Genomic DNA, 19,698 nt, shown 5'->3' with positions numbered 1-19,698 from the left:
TTCTTGTATGCATTTCGCTTTATGACAGCTGTTTCACTCATCTGCCTCCATCCTAGACGTGGATTTTGCCCTGTTCATTCTGTCTCTCTGGCATAGCAGTGTGATTATCACGAAAAAAGTCTCGGTTTTTTTCTTGGAAGGAAAGCAGACAGACAGCTAGATTGGCTGGCATACCTACCTTTATTTTCCCTAGGCAAGCCACACAGTTTAGTAGCCAAAGTTGAATTTTAAAAAATGAGACCTTTCTTTAAAATGCTGAACATTCTCTTTGTTGACTCAAATTCTAGCGAAAAGATAATCTTGTTTATCTAACTGAAAGAAAAAAAAAATGAAACCATGCATTTGTTCATCTGTTTAAGGATGTAGATTACTCTGAGCTTTCTTGATGTCTTAAGGTAAGTAGTGAGCACCAAGAAGAGAGAAAGTCTTGTGTGTAAATTCACATACACGTGAGGTGGAAAGTATCCAAGAGAGAGAACACCTCTTTCAAAGGAGATCAACAGAGAGGACATATCGTTTGTCAGGACTTTGGTCAATTACCGTGGTGTGAGGAGGAAATCTCAGGCACCAGAGGGCAGGCTGTATCTGGAGGAATGAAAAGCCGATAAGGTGTCCAAACCTGATGGGAGATAAGGATGGAAAATTAGGTTATGGCCATGTCATTAAGAATGTAAACTCCAAGGATAGGAATTTTTGTTCATTTGCTTTTTGCTATGTCTCAAGTGCCTAAACTAAAAGAATGTCAGGTGTGGTACATAGCAGGTGCTCAGTAGTATTACCTGAATTAATAAATGGACTTTGAAACCCACCTAATTTATTGGGACACTATTTGATAGCCATGACCTTTGTTTTTCTCCCCCCCAGCAAAACTTAGAACACTTAGCTGACAGCAGATTGTGAAGGAAAGAGTGTTGGGGAACTCACATCTGTACACTGTACACTCAGATGTACACAGAAAATACTTACATCCTCTGTCTGCATCTTCATCCTTCCCCTTCATTCTTACTCTGTTGCAAACAAGCATATTCAAATATCTTTTATTCTCCCGAAATCTCTAGATTTTTAACTTCCTTTTGTAACAAAGAAAGATTTAGATGTTTTGGGGGGGGGGCTGATTTCTTTTTTTCTTTTTCTGGTGAGATTTTCATTATTATATACCCAGTGACTACTTTCCATCATGCCTCAGTACCTGGCCATGATCGTAACCCTGGGACGTCCCAACTGTGTGCAATTTCTGGAGGTTCTTCAGAACCTTGAGAACTTGACTCTCTTTAAAGTCAAATCAGTGTTTCTGGGGTCTGCGTTGGTAGTATAGTGGTGAGCATAGCTGCCTTCCAAATCAGTGTTTCAAATTTTGCCTGCTTTTCATTGTAACTGTAATAGCAAAACTAAAAGCCTTATGAGAAAGAAAGAAGATACTACAGAATCCCAGTGCAAAGGAACACACGCTTTTAGGTACTTAATGTCATTCTCCTGAATGCTTAGTGTGTTAATAAAAAAATCATCTTCTGAGATTTTTAAAAAGTAGAACCATCACCTTGACATTCATCACTATATTGCTTCTTTAGATTAGTTGTGGCTTAAGCTTTTTGGATCATCTTGGAAATCCTTGAATGTTCTGAAAAAACAAACAACTAGATTTGATCCTACGTGTAAAACGTTTTTTTTGGGTACTACTTCTCATTTGTTTGAATGAGATTTTTTCAGAAGAATCTCAACTGTGGTGAACTGAGAGAAAATATCTTGGTACAGAATGACCCCCCCCCCCCATTGTCAATGTGGCTATCATTTCAGTCCCTGTTCAATCTGTTGCTTATCAGACATCCTATCTAGGGAAAAATAACAGGGTAATTTTTACTTAACATGGCACTTTTATATATTTGGTCTCATTTAATCTTCACAATGACCTTGTGAATATCATCAGCACTTTTAATGATGAGAAATCTGGGCTTGAGAGAGAATAGACTTGAGTGAGATCACACAGCAAATGGTGGAACTGAGGTTTGAACAAAATCCTTTTCTAATCAGATCAGTGCAAATGGTGGTTGGTACATTTCATTTTGAATGGTAACTTTCATATTTATATCTTCAATGGCATTTTTTGTTGTTGTTTAATAAGTCTTGGTTAACTGTCTTAGCAGTAGCCAAAGATAAGTTTGTTGTCCCCTGGTATTTTTAAATAAATTTATATCAAGATGTTCATTATTATCTTACCTACCGAGTTTTGCAGATGAATATTCCAATTCTCTGCAGCCCACCTGACCAAAGTGGAACGTTCTTTATGTCGGGCACTTTAAAATGGGAAAAGAGGCCTATTGATGTGGGTGTTGGAAACAAGAAAAAAAGGTCCCTCTTCTCCCATCGTCATCTCTGTGTAGGATTCTCTCACAGTCCAGGCATTCTTTGTCTCGGAATGGACGCGGTTGACAAAGGAAGCAGTGTTGCTGCTTTCTCAACTGTGCTGGTCTCTGCTCAAGGCTCCTATTTTGTGGGGAGAGAAGAGAGTAGGTTTGGGTCACAGGCTGCCATCAGGACAGATTTGATAGTAACTAACCGAGGCGACCCAGTCTGGCCCCAGGTCTCAGGGAGCAGTGAAAGATCTCTCTAGGGAATCTCTCCTAATTTCCTCAGCCCTCAGAGTGAAGCCTAGACAGGCCAGAGCTGGGCCTCTACACAGCCAACTTTTAATTCGTTCTTCTTTCATGGGTTCTGAAGTGATTATCTTTTTAAAATTGTTTTTACATTTCTGGACTTGGGAGGTTTTCACATTGACCACAGCTAACAGGAGGCTTCTGTTTGTTTTTGGACATGGCTAGGTATATAAAAAGGAGTTACCTAATGATTGTCTTCTCTAAGTTTCTCAAGATCTTGCTTTCTCCTCCTCTTTTTTTTTTTTTTTTTAATTTTGTTCACTTGAGAGAGAGAGAGAGAGACTTAGAGAGAGAGAGAGCAAGCAAAGTGGGGGGAAGAGGGAGAGGAGGAAACATGCTCCGTGCTGAGGAGGGAGCCCAATGTGGGACTCTATCCCGGATCTCCAGGATCACGATCTGAGCCAAAGGCAGATGCTTAACTGACTGAGCCATCCAGGCATCCCTCTACTCCTTTTAATATTTTTCACATCCTTCATTTCTTGATATCCATCATGTCAAAACATGATGTAAAATTATTAAAAATTTTACACTTTGGGAGCGACTTGCTCCCTGCCGGTTAACTCTGTGTATCTCTTGGCTCCTGTTCCAGCCCTTGTCCCGTCTCACAGAGCCTAGTTACTTCCCCCTGGCTTGTCCTGAACTGCTCTCCACGTTAGGAACAGGGTAGAGTGCCTTATTCTCTATTTGGTGAAAAGAAATCTGGCAGTACTAGAAACCAAATCATTGCATATCCAGGTCATGATTATAACGAGTCAAGAAAGCAAATACATTAACATACAGTAGTAATTATGATAAATATGTTATCCACATGTCCTTATTCTACTTTCTCCCATTAAGGACCAAGACAACTTAACTGTGCAAGAAGATAAAGTGATAATTTTTATTGCGAGGTTCTCTTTTCAAAAGCCTTATTTTATATATATATATATATATATATATATATATATATATATGTTGTATTTTATATATAGATATATTGATATTGATATATATAATACAGCTTTTGAAAAAAGACCTCAATAAAAATAATCATTATATCTATAAAATTATGGAATTACATTTTTATAATTATTATGTTAAATTATAAAATAAAAATTATCTGTATACCTATATCCTACATAAGTATCTAAGTCAATTATTTTAATTGTATAAGAATGGAAATTTTCATAGTAATATAGTGAAGGAAGCACATGCCTACTGCTGATTTCCTTCTTACTATTTGATTCATTATTGTGATAACTTCGGTCTCCTTTGGATTTAGAAAATGACCGAGTTCTTCCCCTCCACAAGGAGCCCGAAATACCGTAGAGATAGGCTCTGGGTCTGCCCGGGTCCTGACGGTCCGAAGCCCTGGGAGCGGCCGCAGACGCCAGACGCTCGTGCTCCGTGCTTGCTGCGCCCTCTAGTGGAGGAGCGTGCCGCACGTGCCCCCGCCAGTTGAGCAGAAAGCACTGAGTGCGCTGTTGGAAGGGTACGGTGTGTGAAATGAAGTGTGTGTCCGTGTCTGCGCAAGTCCTCCTCCCCTGTGTAAGGAGTGGTGCTGCTGGAAAATGGCGGTTGGGGTATGCAAAAAGAAGATTTGGGGCTTGTCGGTTGTCCGCTTTCACAAATGCAGTTACTTGTAACCTTGAAGCTATTTTTGAGCTCACGCAACACAGCAGAGAGCAGAGAGGAGGAGAATGATCGATGTCCAGTTCATATTAAATTCCTTGTGTTCGCCAGGTTTCCCCTTGATATTTATAAATTTCACAAACTTAGCAATGATAGAATAATCAAAGTCATTGATATAATACTGCAGTATTTACTACTTTGGGGGCTGCAGTAGTGTGTCCCTCGATGTATTTATAGCAACTGTAACCAAAGCTCTTGTGATTTTTAAAACTTAACATAATACACTGTTTTCTAATTAAAGGAAAAAAAAAAGTTCTTAAAGAAGATGCTAACTACGGAAATAACTAATAAAATCCCCAGAATGAAAATTGAGAGAAATCTAACACTGCAAATATTAAAAGCTGTTATAACAGTCAATAAAAGTCTCTGGCCCAGGCACAGGAATAACCGGATACATAGATCAATGGAACAGAATGGAACTCAGAAATCCGCTGAGGGGGGTGGAATTTTGCATTAATGAGGACAAGAGGAAATATTCAATAGTGTTGAGAAGATTATCCATAGGTTTAAAAATAAGAATGGATCCCAGACTCATTCTTTCCCCCCAAAAGAGATTCTGGATGATGAAAGGATTAAAAAAAATAATAAAACTATACAATTACTAGAGAAACTATGGATATTTGAAAGATAATCTTAATGTAGGAAAAGTGCTAAGTCAATAGACCCAGAAGCCATTTAGGAAAAGACATTTTATCCTTATAGCAAAACAAAAAAGTTGGTAGAAAATTACAAAGCATTAATCCTTAAGGGTAAATTCTGCATTCTTTTTTTTTTTTTTAAACTTAAAATGGATTAAATTTTATGTTGCCACCACTAACAGAGGACTGTGGAGACTACAGAGAATAAGAGATGAAAACAGTTTGAATTTGTGTTTCTCTGGCTAGCGTGTGAAGCTAAGCATCTTTCCATGTGAATGCCTTTTGCTTTCCGTCTGTGAAATGGGTGTTTCCTGAGGTTGTTTGTGAAAATTCTTTTCTCATTATTTTGTTTTGGATATAAATCTTTTACTATGTATATTGAAAATATTTCTGCATCTATTATTACTATTATTATTATTATTTTACTTTTAAAAATTATCTTTTATACTCTAGAAGTTTTATTGTTTTGTAGTCAGATCTCTCAGTGTTTTCTTTATGACTTCTGGAATTTGTGACTGGACCAGGAAGGCCTTCCACACCCAGAAACAGTAAAAGTACCTTTTGGGGAGTTTCTTCAAATACTTCATATATTCTAATTCATTTTGACTTTCTAATGCTCCTGCAACTCTTATATTAATGGGGGGATCTAGCCTCCTTTTTTTTGATCGGTGGTGGGTGACTTGTGCCCACTGATGTGAATGCTCAGTTCCTGTTGTGTAGTTGTGTAGACAGCAACTAGCCTACTGACCCCTTCCTTGCAGTCTCTTCTAAAACAACATTTCATAGGGAGGACTCTAAATTCTGGAGTGCATTCTGATATCTAGAAGGAAAACTCTCTTTCCCTGTACTTTTTCAAAATCTTCCTAGCCTTTCTTGTATATTTTCTTTCCCAGATGAATTTTAGACTCTGCTCTAGATCCATAGCAGTCCTCTTGGAATACAGGTGGGGAATGCATTGAACTTAATTTTATTTAAAAAAAACCCATCTTCAGGACATTGATGTTTCTTCCTTCCTGTCACATGTTACATCTCTCCACTTCTTAGTTTTTCTTTTTTGTCCTTCAGTAAATTTTTCTTCATGTACATCTTGTGTATTTTGTTAGGCATACTCTACTCTTAGATATATGTGGTTTTTGTTGATATTATAAATGAGGTGGGGTTTTTTTGTTGTTGTTTTTTGTTTTAACACTCTATATTTTTACCTGGTGTTTGTCAGGGAGCAAGGACACTCTAAAATACCTTTGACAGTGTTAAATATCCAGGATTGGGTTGTTTTTGTTTTGTTTTACATTGAACACATTTATTATGAAGGTTATTTTTTTTAAGAGTGGTTATTGAATCAGTTTCACTTTATAATTGCAGAATCTTAAATTCCAGAAAATACTGCCTCTGTATATTGAGACAAAATGCCACCTGGGGCCTCTCTGCTCTTCGGAGAGCCAGGCATACTTTTCATGAAGTTCCGGTTCCCAAATCCTCACCATGAGTTCAGCAAATTCGGGATCCCTTTAGCCTCTGCCTGGGGCCGCTGTTCTGCTGCCTTTCTCCCTTGTCAGCCAGACCCCAAACCCAGACCCTCTGTGTTTCCATAAAACATCAAAATGTTTCACAAACATTTTGTGAATTTAGGCTGAAGATGAGAGATCATGGGGAAGGGTTTCCGTCCAAGACCCCAGTCAGGCTGACTGTTTTCTTCTCTGACCTTTCGCGTCCCCTCTTTCTCCAGCCCAGGGAGTAACAGTTTGGAAATCACCTTGCCTCATTCTAAGCCAATTGGAGTGTTATCTTCTAAAAATGCTGAGTGCTTTTCCTGAAGGGAGGTATAATGAGTAAGATTTTCTCTACTCCCTTTCATATCAATAAATGGTCAATGGGCATGGCTGGAAAAAATCTAGAAAAATAGGTTAATGGATTTTATTTTGTTTCATGCAGAACAAAGAACAAACAACTTAAGTATTTATTGCATAGATTCAGTTCAAACTCAAAGACCTTTTAAGTCCTTGGGAAGCAAATTTAAATAACATTATGACTGTAAGGGGTGGTATATCTGAATGTAAGCTTTTTAAAAATAGCATTGACCCTGAAATTTTAATCTTTGGAGAACTGGACAGTAGGTGATAAATTAATTACTTGAAGACAAACCGTAGGGATAAAGCATAGTATTACAGTCATTCTACTGTGCACCGTTCATATCGTTTTAAGTACATCTGGCTTAGGACCTTCTCAAAAAATGAAAATTTTAAATCCATTTGCTCTTGTTTCTTATTTTGAATCCACAGATAACACTGTTACATTTTCAGTACATGCGATATTGTTGGTCAGTGCAGTAGACTGTAAATTGAGAGCCTTAGCAATAAGCACAACCTGTTTTGCCCACTCAGTAGCCGGAAGGGGGTGGCCTCCTCCCATCACCATCCCAGTCATCCAGTGACACTACTTACTCACTCATTTTGGACATGAAACGGGTGGCCCCCTCTTTCCTGCTAAGAATGAGTACAATAGAGTTGTTAATACAGATCTCATTAAGGGATAAAAGAAAAGAGAAAAACAAGGGAAAGGAAGACAGCGGTGGGGTGGGGGCTAATATGCATATAAATACTTGGTATGGAGGTAGGTGGGGATACCCTTGTATCGACAGTGCTTACTGTGCAGTTCCCATCCCCTCCCCGGGCAATAAATCAGGGTGTGTCAGAAAGGGGTGTGCAATGCAAAGAACACGGTGACACCCTAGAAGCTCCTTCATCTTGAAAGACAGACCCGCAGGGTCCGTGAGACAGCTCACTCTTCAAGTCGTGAATACAGAGTGAGCCTGTCCCCTGTTTTCGTGCCTACATTACGGCAAAGGTGTGGTCCACAGACAGCGCATTTGTTTTCCTTGCAGTGAAATTCTGTGTTCCTCAAAGTGCTGTGGCTCTGTTAGTTTTCATATGGGAACCTGAAGCTCAGTGTCTTTGACAAAAGACTTATTCAAGGGGATGATGCAAGTTTGTGCCTACAGAATGAAACAAAGCAAGGATAGTATCCCTTAAAACTAACTGCTTTCATTTTCAGTATAAGTCAACCACACTGGCAAAAATCTGTGAATGTGTCTTCCTCCAAAAGGGGAGTGGTTCCTGCAGTGTTAAGAGTGGGCCGGCATCTGTTGGCTATCTAAGGACGGGTTTGGAATTTAGCATTTACCCGCACTGTGAGGGAGAGTAACCACTCCATTTCCAGAAACCCTGGATGCCTCACTATAGAGCATGTGTGCTTTGTGTTCTCCGTGAGTCGGAGGAATATTTAGAGAAAGAGCACAACTCACTAGGCCTATGGATTTGTGGACCTGTTAGCTAACTCCTTCTCTTTCTTACCATATTATACAGTATGACTCTTAGAGTTGAAAATGATGGAGCTTAGACCGAGATAAAGCCAGCCCATTCCTAAAAACAAAAATCTTCCTGGGTAGGAGTGAGGGTGAGAGTTCATGTTTTTGTTTTATGTCCAGTCCACATCTTTCGCTTGTGTCCTCATACAATTTTTTAAAAAAGATTTTATTTATTTATTAGAGAGAGAGAGAGGGTACACACAGGCAAGGGAGGGTAGGGTGGTAGGCAGGGGCAGAGGGACAAGTAGACTCCCCGCTGAGCCCAGTGGGGACTCAGGACTGGATCCAGTCTTGACCTGAGCCAAATGAAAGCAGGCACCCCACTGACTGAACCACCCCAGCGCCCTCCTCATACAAATTTATCCCTGACGGTGTTTTAAGCATTAGTTTCAGTTTTCTGACCGTGATCTTAGGCCATTAGACACTGATTTTTTTGTTGCTACTTGTTGATCTTACCAAATTAGCCATTCCCCCTCCTTATTTCAGTTAGTGTTGTCAGATGAACTGTTTTAAACAGAAGCAGATGTTTAGAGAAAAATTTTATAACCGCTACTCCCTAATTGTTTAAGAAAATTACCCGAATACTTTTTAAAAACTGGGCTCTTGATGACGCTGATTATGAACTGTGTTGGCCTTTCATCAAATTAATTGCCGTGTTTTGATTGGTAGGATCTCCAGAGGTGGGTAAATGGTGCTAACGAACATGGCTTTGTCCTGGTATCTTTCGGAGCTGGTGTCAAGTACCTGTCCGAAGACATTGCTAACAAGCTGGCTGGCGCTCTGGGGAGACTGCCCCAGAAAGTGATCTGGAGGTAAGGTAATCACGCCGGTGGTTTCTTCACTGCTGATTTTCGGGATCTCCTTGCTTAGCCGGCAGGTCCCAGTCCACACAGCGCACTGGCTCCCTGGCAAGATGAGCAGGATGCCCCCGACTTCTCGTTCTGTTTCTTAGCCTGTTGAAATCTAGGGATGAATTTATGAGACTCTGTGATGGATAAAGAGAGAGATATCAAACCTATATAGCCTGCAAAGAAAATAGGATGCAGAGTGATTTATCCTTGTCTCGGGTGCATTTTTATGTTACCTTCAGCTTTATATCCTGTTTCTCCTTCTCTTGTTATTGTCATTTAAAAAAAATTATTGTAATTAAAGCATTTCTAGACACCTTCTATATACCTTCACATCAGTGTTGGAATGAGGTAAAGAATGATGGGTGAATGAATAAACAGGTAAAATGTTTCATGGAACTGTTCGTCCTTTATACATGCTTTTTTATTTCATTCATCCAAGAGACTGGGTTTTTAAAAACGCAGTAACTTGCCAGTTAATGCTGGTTAAACAGATCCATAGATTGCCCCAACTTCCTTTGGGAGACCCTGCCAACAAGTGTCCGTCTCCGGACTTCCCAGACCACCATGGAAACATCAGACCTGAACACCACGTACCATGGATCTCTTTAGTGCCTGCCACTGCCCTTGGGCTCAGGGATCCTGCAGTGATCCACATCGGCCCCAGAGGTTCAAGCCATTACTAGTAGGATCTGAATACTACAGGTTTTTCCCTTATAACAATTGTGTAAAGACTAGGTCCCGCTTTTCCTGTCTGAGCTATGAAATGGACATATATTTTTATTCCCACTGTTTAGGACTTTTTCTCTGGATGCCAGTTAGATTCTATTTTTCTATTAGGAAAACCAGAAAGCACCCTACTGCTTTGTTGAGGACAGGTTGTGTCTGCTCAGTTCAGACCCTTGCCACTCCCTCAGTCATTAAGCATGTTCACGGTTTATCTTGGAAAGATCTTGATCTTTAAGAAACCACTGAATTGTATCCTTTGCCCCACAGAGCTCCTGTCTCTGGGGCCAAGCTAGAGGAGGTACTTCCTGGTTTCTTCCAATTCTCACACCTTACCTTAGGCTCTATCCACTGCCCAGTGGGGCCTCTCTGCTTCTTGCGTTTCTCCTTCTGGGTCCTGCTGGAGAGTGACTTTCTAGAACAGGTTAATTTGGATCCTTCCCACCCCACCCCCTCACCCACTGTAATCAGGTGAGAACTGAAGAAAAATCTCAATATAAGCCAAGGGCCTTTGTTCATTTGTTTGTTTTTAATCTCAATCAGTGAAAATGTGAAAAAGAATATCAAAATTTTCTTGTTGCTAAAGCATGGTTTCCTTCTTAAAATATCAACAAAAGATCATGTAACATTTATTTTAAACCTGATAATTTAACCACAGAGTCTGTACCAGGAGTTAAGTTGGATTTTTGAAAGATTCATTGTCTGATGATGTACATTTTAGGTTTTCTGGAACCAAACCAAAGAATCTAGGAAACAACACTAAGCTCATAGAATGGTTACCACAAAATGACCTGCTTGGTAAGTCAGCTGCATGTAGGTACTTACTTGGCTTTTGGATCTGAATTGTATAAATGTGATTTTTGCATGTGAACATCTTCTCTAATACGTGTGTAGTTTACGAAAGAGTCGCCGTGTCATCCAGTATCTCATCTTAGATTTCAAGCCAACAAATCAAATCTATCTTTATTGGAAAATAATTTGTCAAATATAATCCTTTGGTCTATAAATTAATATTTTTTGGCCAGTCACTAGTTTTAATTTTCTGGAAAATATACTTAATAAGCTATATAAACTGGCAGTGACTAAAGTTCTACCTGATTAGACTAATCAGCTAAAGGTAGTAAAATTAAAACAATGAAAATACAGATTCGTGTTCGACTTTTATTACAGACTTACCTGAGAACTCAGCAAATTCGAAGTTATTCATTTATTTGAAACCAAAGAGAAGCAAAAGGCCAAGGAAACATCTTTAGGCCAATAAACATCCTATCTGTGTTTGGTTCATCTGTTTAGATTTCTCCTGAAGTCACCAGACATTTTTGAAACATTTTATTAAATAAACACATGATTTATTTATTGAGATTCTGACCCTCAGATGAAAACTAAAATAATAATTACGTGCATTTATTTTAAGATATTTGAAATATGTAATTTTAACTGTTGAATAAGTGTAGATAGTAAAACTGTAATTTCATTAAATTTCTAGGAAAACATGATGCCATATTATTCTTTAAGATATTAAGAAAGTTATAAAATGGTACTGAATTTTGGCAGTATTGGCCATCATCTGTTCAATAATACTAAAATATACGAGATTATGTAAGTGTCTTTAAACACTAGTCTTAAAAATAAGCTTTTGAAAAGTATTTTTTAGAAGCTACAATGACCTGTCCTAAAAACCAGCAAATCGAATTTTGTAACTGAAAAGTGAGGTATGTAAGTGGCTCTATATAATATTCTTAAAAATAGGCTTTTGAAAAGCATTTTTAGATGCAATAAAGTGACCCATCCGAAAAACCAGCAAATCGAATTTTATAACTGAAAAACAGCAAGGAATTTTCCTTATATAATTTTTTTCATCTAGTTCATTATATATATTATTCTGTAAATGACAAAATTGAAGAAGAAACAGGGCAATGTACTTTTCTTAATACTTGTATTTCATTTTCATTTTTTAAAAAATGTCTTTACTATTATGACTTCAGATTCCATAGAAGGTAGAAAGAAAGAAGAAATTTAAGTCAGAGAATCTTGACTGCCTGTTCTTTCGGTGCCACAGTGTTATACCATGATCTGAGAACATCTGAGCTGTTCTCAGGGGTTTTTTTGGAGAGGCTGTACAGCGAGGTCTGGCTACACAGTGGTTCACATCCAGTGGCCCTCCTCAAATTCATAGCTCTTCCGGGTTCCTCAGAATCGTAGTTCTCTACCTTTGCCAAGATTAGTGTCCTTTTCATCACCCAGTATGACTTTATGGGCCCTCTTTTGGCTCCTCACCATGATAAGAAGATTCCTCCGGGATGAGGAGTCGGACCCGAACCACTGTCTTTCCCCTTCCTTCCTTCCATACTCCTCCCTGCCCTCCACCCACCAGCACTGTCTCCTTTGTCACTTCAGGACTTGGTAGTAAGGTTTTGTTCAAAGAGAAAGTTTTGCTGCTAAAAAGAAAGTATGAAATGCACTGAGAGGGCAGGTCCATTAGATGGGCTGAGTTGAGAAGCCATCTGTAGGCAGAGGTGACACTGAGTGACTAACCCTGCTAGCTATAGGGTGGGAGTGTCCCAGTGCCCAGCTGAGATGGAGGTTCAACACCAGGAGTCCGTACTGTACCTGGTGTGTGAATATTGAAAAGATTTGTTTCTGTGAGCTTTAGTTCCTTTCTGACCGTGGCACGCACTAAATGCAGTGTTTCTTTGTCCTACACTTCTTACACAAGGCGTTTGGTCCCTTTTTGAAATATAGGCTGCTCAGGAGGAGATCTGGGTTTGGAAATACCTCATTAATTTTGATAAATTATCTTCTTTTATCCCCGTGACAACTAGATGTTACATGATGTTCCATCGCTTACAACTAATTTTTATATGTGTCAGCCCCTACTTGTTTATGTCCCCAGACTGTGAAATTGGACCCTAAAGTTGTGAAGCACAGAAGCTGACATGACTTGAATATTGTAAATACTTTGTACTGCACAGTTTTCCTCCTTGGATAAGCACATAAACTCTTCATGGTCTTTAGGAGTCCAGCCCCACATCGTAACTTTTTTTTTTTTTTTTTTTTTTTAAACAAAGTGTGTTCTGCTGTTAATACAGATAAATGCCAAGGCACCTGGGTGGCTCAGTTGGTTAAGCATCTGCCTTCAGCTTAGGTCATGATCTCAGGGTCCTGGGATGGAGCCCCACAAGGGGCTCCCTGCTCAGTGAGGAGTCTGCTTCTCTCTCTCTTTGCTGCTCCCCCTGCTGGTGCTCTCTTGCACACTCTCTCTCTCGCTCAGATAAATAAAATCTTTAAAAAAATATATATAAAGAGAGGGATAAATGCTTGGGTATCCAGAGGTGGCTGTCTGTTTTTAGTAGAATGTGGTTGCACCCTGGTATTCTTGGCATTTCTTGCTTTCATTGACTTCCTATTTATTATTGGCCACTTAAATAGATGTGGCTAGTCAGTTGATACTTGCTTTTGAGGGAAAGTTAAAGCCATAATTTTTAGCTACTTAAAAATGGCTTTTAACTAATATACACAAATCAGTTCATTGTTTTTTATAATAAGCATTTTAATTGATGTAGAAGAGGAATCAAGTGAAATTATGCCTTTAAAACCTATATCTAAAATGTATATTTATTATAGGGTGGATTTTTTTTTTTAATTTTTTATTTTTTATAAACATATATTTTTATCCCCAGGGGTACAGGTCTGTGAATCACCAGGTTTACACACTTCACAGCACTCACCAAAGCACATACCCTCCCCAATGTCCATAATCCCACCCCCTTCTCCCAAACCCCCTCCCCCCAGCAACCCTCAGTTTGTTTTGTGAGATTAAGAGTCACTTATGGTTTGTCTCCCTCCCAATCCCATCTTGTTTCATTGATTCTTCTCCTACCCACTTAAGCCCCCATGTTGCATCACCACTTCCTCATATCAGGGAGATCATATGATAGTTGTCTTTCTCTGCTTGACTTATTTCACTAAGCATGATATGCTCTAGTTCCATCCATGTTGTCGCAAATGGCAAGATTTCATTTCTTTTGATGGCTGCATAGTATTCCATTGTGTATACATACCACATCTTCTTGATCCATTCATCTGTTGATGGACATCTAGGTTCTTTCCATAGTTTGGCTATAGTGGACATTGCTGCTATAAACATTTGGGTGCATGTGCCCCTTTGGATCACTACGTTTGTATCTTTAGGGTAAATACCCAATAGTGCAATTGCTGGGTCATGGGGCAGTTCTATTTTCAACATTTTGAGGAACCTCCATGCTGTTTTCTAGAGTGGCTGCACCAGCTTGCATTATTATAGGGTGGATTTTTAAGAGATTCCTGGAAGATCTCTTAGAATAATATACAGTACTGTAAGTTGTTTTCTTTTTTAATCCTTCCTTAGGGCATTCAAATATTAAAGCCTTCCTGAGCCATGGTGGTTTGAATAGTATTTTTGAAACTATGTATCACGGTGTACCTGTCGTGGGAATCCCACTCTTTGGAGACCACTATGATACTATGACTCGGGTCCAGGCAAAAGGCATGGGGATATTGCTAGAATGGAAGACTGTTACTGAAGGAGAGCTGTATGAAGCATTGGTGAAAGTTATCAATAATCCCAGGTAAGTTTTCCGTTAATATGAAAGCAAATGAAAGATAAATAAATAGCACAGCATATTGTCAGTAACCAGTTCTTACCAAGAAGTTGTCAATATACCAGTTACAGAAATACCCTTTAGATTCCTGTGTCTGATGCTTTCTGTACATCTTCTGTAATTTGAAAAATAAAGACAGCAATCATACGGCCAGCCAGGTATGACCTTGAATAATATTCTACAAGGATTTGCCAAATTGAGGGAGAAATTCCAGTGGGAATAATCATAAGGTTCCTAAAATGTGTCAAATTTTGTGTTCTGTGTCTCATTTTAATACTCATAATATCTGTATACCACTCTTTTCATTAATGACATTATAAAGATGAGGCGCTTGAAACTCAGAGAGCTTAAGTAATTTGCCCATAGTTGCACAGCTATTAGAGTAGAAATTTGAACCAGGACTGTCTGATTCCAAAGTTGGTGCCCTTTGTATTCACTGGTGCTGGGTTTCCCTAGGACGAGTATCACCAAAACACAGAGATTTATTGACTCAGGTGCATGACTAATCAGAATATTTATTTATTTGATGTGGTTAAATATTTGATTTCTTGTGTTAACCCAGTTAACCACTGAGTCTCAAAGGGTCTGGAGAGATGACTCATGTAGTTTTAAAACAACGCAGCAGTATTCCCCATTTTTATATGACATTCAGTTAATCTTGCATTTCATATGACAGTAGAATTTATCTGTTTATACCTGCACGGTATGGGTAAACACTGGATTGAAAAACATTGTCATCGTCTAAGAAACAACTGACAATAAGAAAAATTCTTTCATAGAAAATGATGCAGCTTCCATATAAAAGGCTGGATTCAGGTCCACTGAGGTTCATTATGCTGCCTTAAGTGGGCTCAGAGGCAGCCTTCCTGCTCTGACCTCTTAAAGGATCCAGTGTCTTGATCCCAGCTCTGGCCCTGGGAGCGCCGGGGTGCCTTAGTTTGGGGATCCCTCTGTGTTCTGTAGCTCTTCTTTCAAAGTCGAGTGTTTTTCAAGACATGATTTTATGAAAAATGATAAGTATTTTACAGGCTTTTAAAGAAAGGTTTGTAAAATAGAGCCCCAAAGTGAAGTTTGTTGGGTGTGGGGGGAAGATATTGCAGAGCTTCAAGGATTGGATTTGGTCTACAGAAAAAAGCAAAAGGTTGGATTATCCACATACAGTCCCTCTGTCAGTGTTCTTTGAGATATAAACAGGGCCTGATCACAGGCCACGCTATAGTCATACATCACACTGCAATTAAACCCCAGTTGTGTAGTTCTTCAAGTATACAGAGGTACTCTGGAGTTCCAATTAACCATTTAAGAGGGTATTTTCACTACATATATACAGATATGCATATATATGTATATATACGAAATATATGTATATATTTTACTTATATATTTAATATATTAAATGATATATTATTTAATTATTATATTAAGTTATATTATATTAATATATTAATATATTTACTATATTCTTATATTATATATGTATATATTTTATTTATATTTTATATATAAAATGAAAAACATGTATAAAATGAAAAACTATATATATGTATATATATATATATATATATATATATATATATATATATATATGCACCATATGACAGTTATCTGTAAATGGCTTCATAGTGGTGTTTCTCAACACCTTTTCCTCTGTTGAAACATATAAAAACCTCACACCTTCACTTTATGTTATTTTAAATCAGAGCAAAGTTAAATTTCATTGCTTAAAAAAGGTGTTGGGACAAAGTTCTGCATTTTTCCTCATCTCCACCTTTCAGAATCTAATAAATACACACCTCTTCTGGTTGAGACTCATTGGCTAATAGTATTTAAAAGCATAGGGAGAGAAGGAGTATGTATGGGTAAGAGGTATGGTGTAGCAAAAACAAACCAAAGAAAACTGGGGTTTAGAGTCAGAAACACTTGAATCTGAATCTCAACTTTGTAATCCTAATCAGGTCACTCAGTCTCTCCGAGTCTATTTTCCTCGCTTGTTTAAAATTTATTTTATTGTCTTAACACAAGATACTGTGTTCAAAGCATTAACACAGTGCTTGGCACATACTATGTACTTAATAAAGAATAGTTGGTTTTATTACTTTCCTCATTTTTAGAATGAGAAAGTCCTAATACTGAACCTTATAGCGACATGATATTCTGTGTTCTGCCTCTCTGCTCCATAGCTACCGTCAGAGGGCCCAGAAGCTTTCAGAAATCCACAAGGATCAGCCTGGTCACCCTGTCAATCGGACTGTCTATTGGATAGATTACATTCTTCGTCACAACGGAGCCCATCACCTACGTGCCGCTGTCCATCAAATCTCTTTCTGTCAGTATTTTTTACTGGATATAGCCTTTGTGCTTTTGCTTGGTGCTGCCTTGTTCTACTTTTTTTTGTCCTGGGTGACAAAATTTATCTACAGAAAAATCAAAAGTTTGTGGTCTAGAAATAAGCATAGCACAGTTAATGGACATTACCATAATGGAATCCTCAATGGCAAGTACAAAAGAAATGGCCATATTAAACATGAAAAGAAGGTGAAATGAGCCAACAGCCCACAGGATAGTAACAGATCTGTTCAGTCATTCACCTTTTATCACTATAATTTAGTCTAACAACTACTAAAAGTTAAATGTCAGTAAACAATTCTAACACTCCGTTACCTGATCTTACTAACAAAATTCTGTGGAATTAAGATGGCTGTAAAAAGCACAAACCTAAAATGCAAAAATGTATCTTATTTGAATACTGATACAGAGAGTTTTGGCACTGAACCTTTTAGAAGCCTTAATTATTTAAATCAATTAAGTGACCATGTCAGACCTTAGTTTTGAATCTTGATACGTGTGTGTCCCAGATGAGGAATGGTTTCTTTTCTTTGAAGAAGATTTGTTTGTTTGCGTGTATGTGTGTATGTATGTGTGTTTCCTAATTAAGAGAATTTTTAGGTGGCTGCTTGGCATATTTGTTGAAGGTACAACACATTCAAGAATGAATTTGAAAGGCTCCAAATGTTTCTTTTCTAGAATTTAATATATGTGAACTCAGAACACTTGACCGTGAAAGAACACTATTCCCTCAAAACTGAATGCAGTGGAAGAAAATGAAAAGATACATGGCACCATTTTTATACTTTTTTGGGGTTTTTTGTTTGTGTTAGTTTTTTTGTTTTGTTTTGCCTTTTTGTTTTTGTTTTCTTTTTCTTATAGGCTGTGGACCCTTCTGGGGGAAAAATACATGCAATTAAGTAAATTTATAAATCGGTTGTCACATTTTACTTTTGTTTTCCCCCTACCAATAATTTGCCTCTGAAAGAATTTTGTAGGTTTTTTTTTCTATTTCATTTTAATGAATAACTTTGTGTTAAATTCATAATTAAGACAAAGCTACAAAACTCTGACTTCCGTTCAAAGTACTGAAGATTATTGCTTATGTGGCATCTTTAAACAGGGCCGTTATTTGAATGTTTTTGTAACTGATGGATTTTTTATAATGTAATTTTTGAATGTTCAGGTGTTATCTTTCCAAAGTTTTACCTTTAAAAAACATGTTCTTCATCCTTTTTTGTTGTCTGGGCCACACAATCCATATTACATAGGTGCCAACATTTAATTAAATGGGACATTTACAGTTCTCCCTCTTGGTACCACCTTTGAGAGGTTTGAGATTCTGTTAACAGACTTTACCGGTTTCACAGAAGTGATAGAGAAATTGTATCTCTTGCTTGTGAAAATGAGTTTCTTCTTCCCTCTTCACTTCTTCACGCCCCACCTCAATAGAATTTTCAAGTCACTGTGGCTGACATGGAACAGTGACAGTGTTCACTGGAGAAGAAGGACGCATGTCACGGACATCATAAAATCAGGACCTCCCGGCTGAACCATTCACTAGTTGGCCACTATGAGTTTATTCCATGTCATTCTGTTTACTTAGCGTTTGCACTACACGTGTTGAGTGTATGCTTATTTATTTGTAGTTGGAGATCCCATGTCTGACAGCTGAGAGTAGAAACATACATTCACCTAAGGACATTCACTAACATGGGAAGAGTTGTGAAAATTCTAGAATGCTGTAAATCCTTGTCATACACTATGACATACAACTTCATTACACTCCCACCAGGAGCCACTCTCCTCTACTTAGAAATAATGTCACAAATAGTTTTCTAATGTACAATGCAGACAGACGTACTGCTCTCTGAATACTTGAAGAAATGGTATTATACATATACGTCTGTTAGTTATACCTTTTCACAATCTTACTGTTATATTGCCGTTAAAAGGGAAAAAAGGCACAGGCAATGAATGGTGGGATGGAAACAGGCTTAGAGTGTATGAATGAGTTGACTTGACTTTTTTGGAATTGGATGAAGCTGACAGTAGGCACTCAATGGATGATTAAGCATAAATTAATCTCCACTGTGATGAAAACTTAAACAATAAACATGATTTAAAATAGAGAAATGTTGTTGGAATAAAATTTTTACTCAGATTATATTTCACAAGAGTATGTATATCCATTATAAACAGGTTTCTGAGACATGTTTCCCAACTTTTATATGTGTATATGAGTGTAAAAAACAAAATGTTATGTGGGAATTTTTTTTTATTACTATTAAATAGAGGGATTTACCTTATAAGTACATCAACATGGATCTTAAAATTATCCCAGAAGAATGTTAAGTGTAGGCATTTACTGATCATTGTTGTTCTCTCTCTCTGTCTTTTTTCTTTTTTCCTAGTAAGCTTATTGTTAGCCAGTTTTGGTAAATAGAGTGATTTTAAATTTTCCACATTGGGGCTAGATTCTCTAATAAAGTAAAGTTTTCAAGAAGGTATTTATTCATTTTATTTTTAAAAAGAGCCTCTGCAAATATTTTCATAGCTGGTCATCATCATATCAAATGCAAATGAGAATGAACACATCAACCCATTTTTTTTTAAGAACCATAACTTTTAATATCCCTCCACATAGATCTAGGGGCAGAATTTGGATGATTAGGATTGAAGGAAAGTAATATTTGGGTGAAAGTCATGGTTAGTGATTAAAGTTGAACGTTCAGGATTCTTCTTGAGACCATAGAAACTTTGTATTAAAATGTGAGGACAATCTCAGACTAGCAGGTACTACATTGATCATTTTCTGATAAGGTCTTTGTAGGC

The 19,698-nt window shown here is 37.8% G+C and overlaps 1 protein-coding gene and 1 long non-coding RNA gene across 4 annotated transcripts in view; one reads left to right on the top strand and one right to left on the bottom strand.

The window, feature by feature from the left end:
• Nucleotides 1-19,373, top strand: part of UGT8 (UDP glycosyltransferase 8) — an 89,650-nt gene extending 70,277 nt beyond the window's left edge. For all 3 annotated transcript variants that reach the window (XM_082727897.1, XM_082727898.1, XM_082727899.1), the window contains exons 3-6: nt 8,994-9,136; nt 10,620-10,696; nt 14,286-14,505; nt 16,719-19,373. In XM_082727897.1, coding sequence (XP_082584023.1) covers nt 8,994-9,136; nt 10,620-10,696; nt 14,286-14,505; nt 16,719-17,082 — 804 coding nt within the window. In that variant the 3' untranslated portion in view covers nt 17,083-19,373. The remainder of the gene's footprint in view (nt 1-8,993; nt 9,137-10,619; nt 10,697-14,285; nt 14,506-16,718) is intronic.
• On the bottom strand, nt 542-4,016 carry LOC309863295. Its single transcript, XR_014310974.1, has 3 exons — nt 3,955-4,016; nt 2,219-2,481; nt 542-619 (listed from the first exon to the last, which is right to left on the bottom strand). It is a non-coding gene; the product is annotated as an uncharacterized lncRNA (long non-coding RNA).
• Nucleotides 19,374-19,698: the final 325 nt, after the last annotated feature.

This window comes from Mustela nivalis (genome assembly GCF_964662115.1).
Source record: "Mustela nivalis genome assembly, chromosome: 4".
NCBI lineage: Eukaryota > Metazoa > Chordata > Mammalia > Carnivora > Mustelidae > Mustela > Mustela nivalis.
The sequence above is the reverse complement of the archived record's forward strand: the minus strand, read 5'-3'. Positions and strand labels throughout refer to the sequence as shown.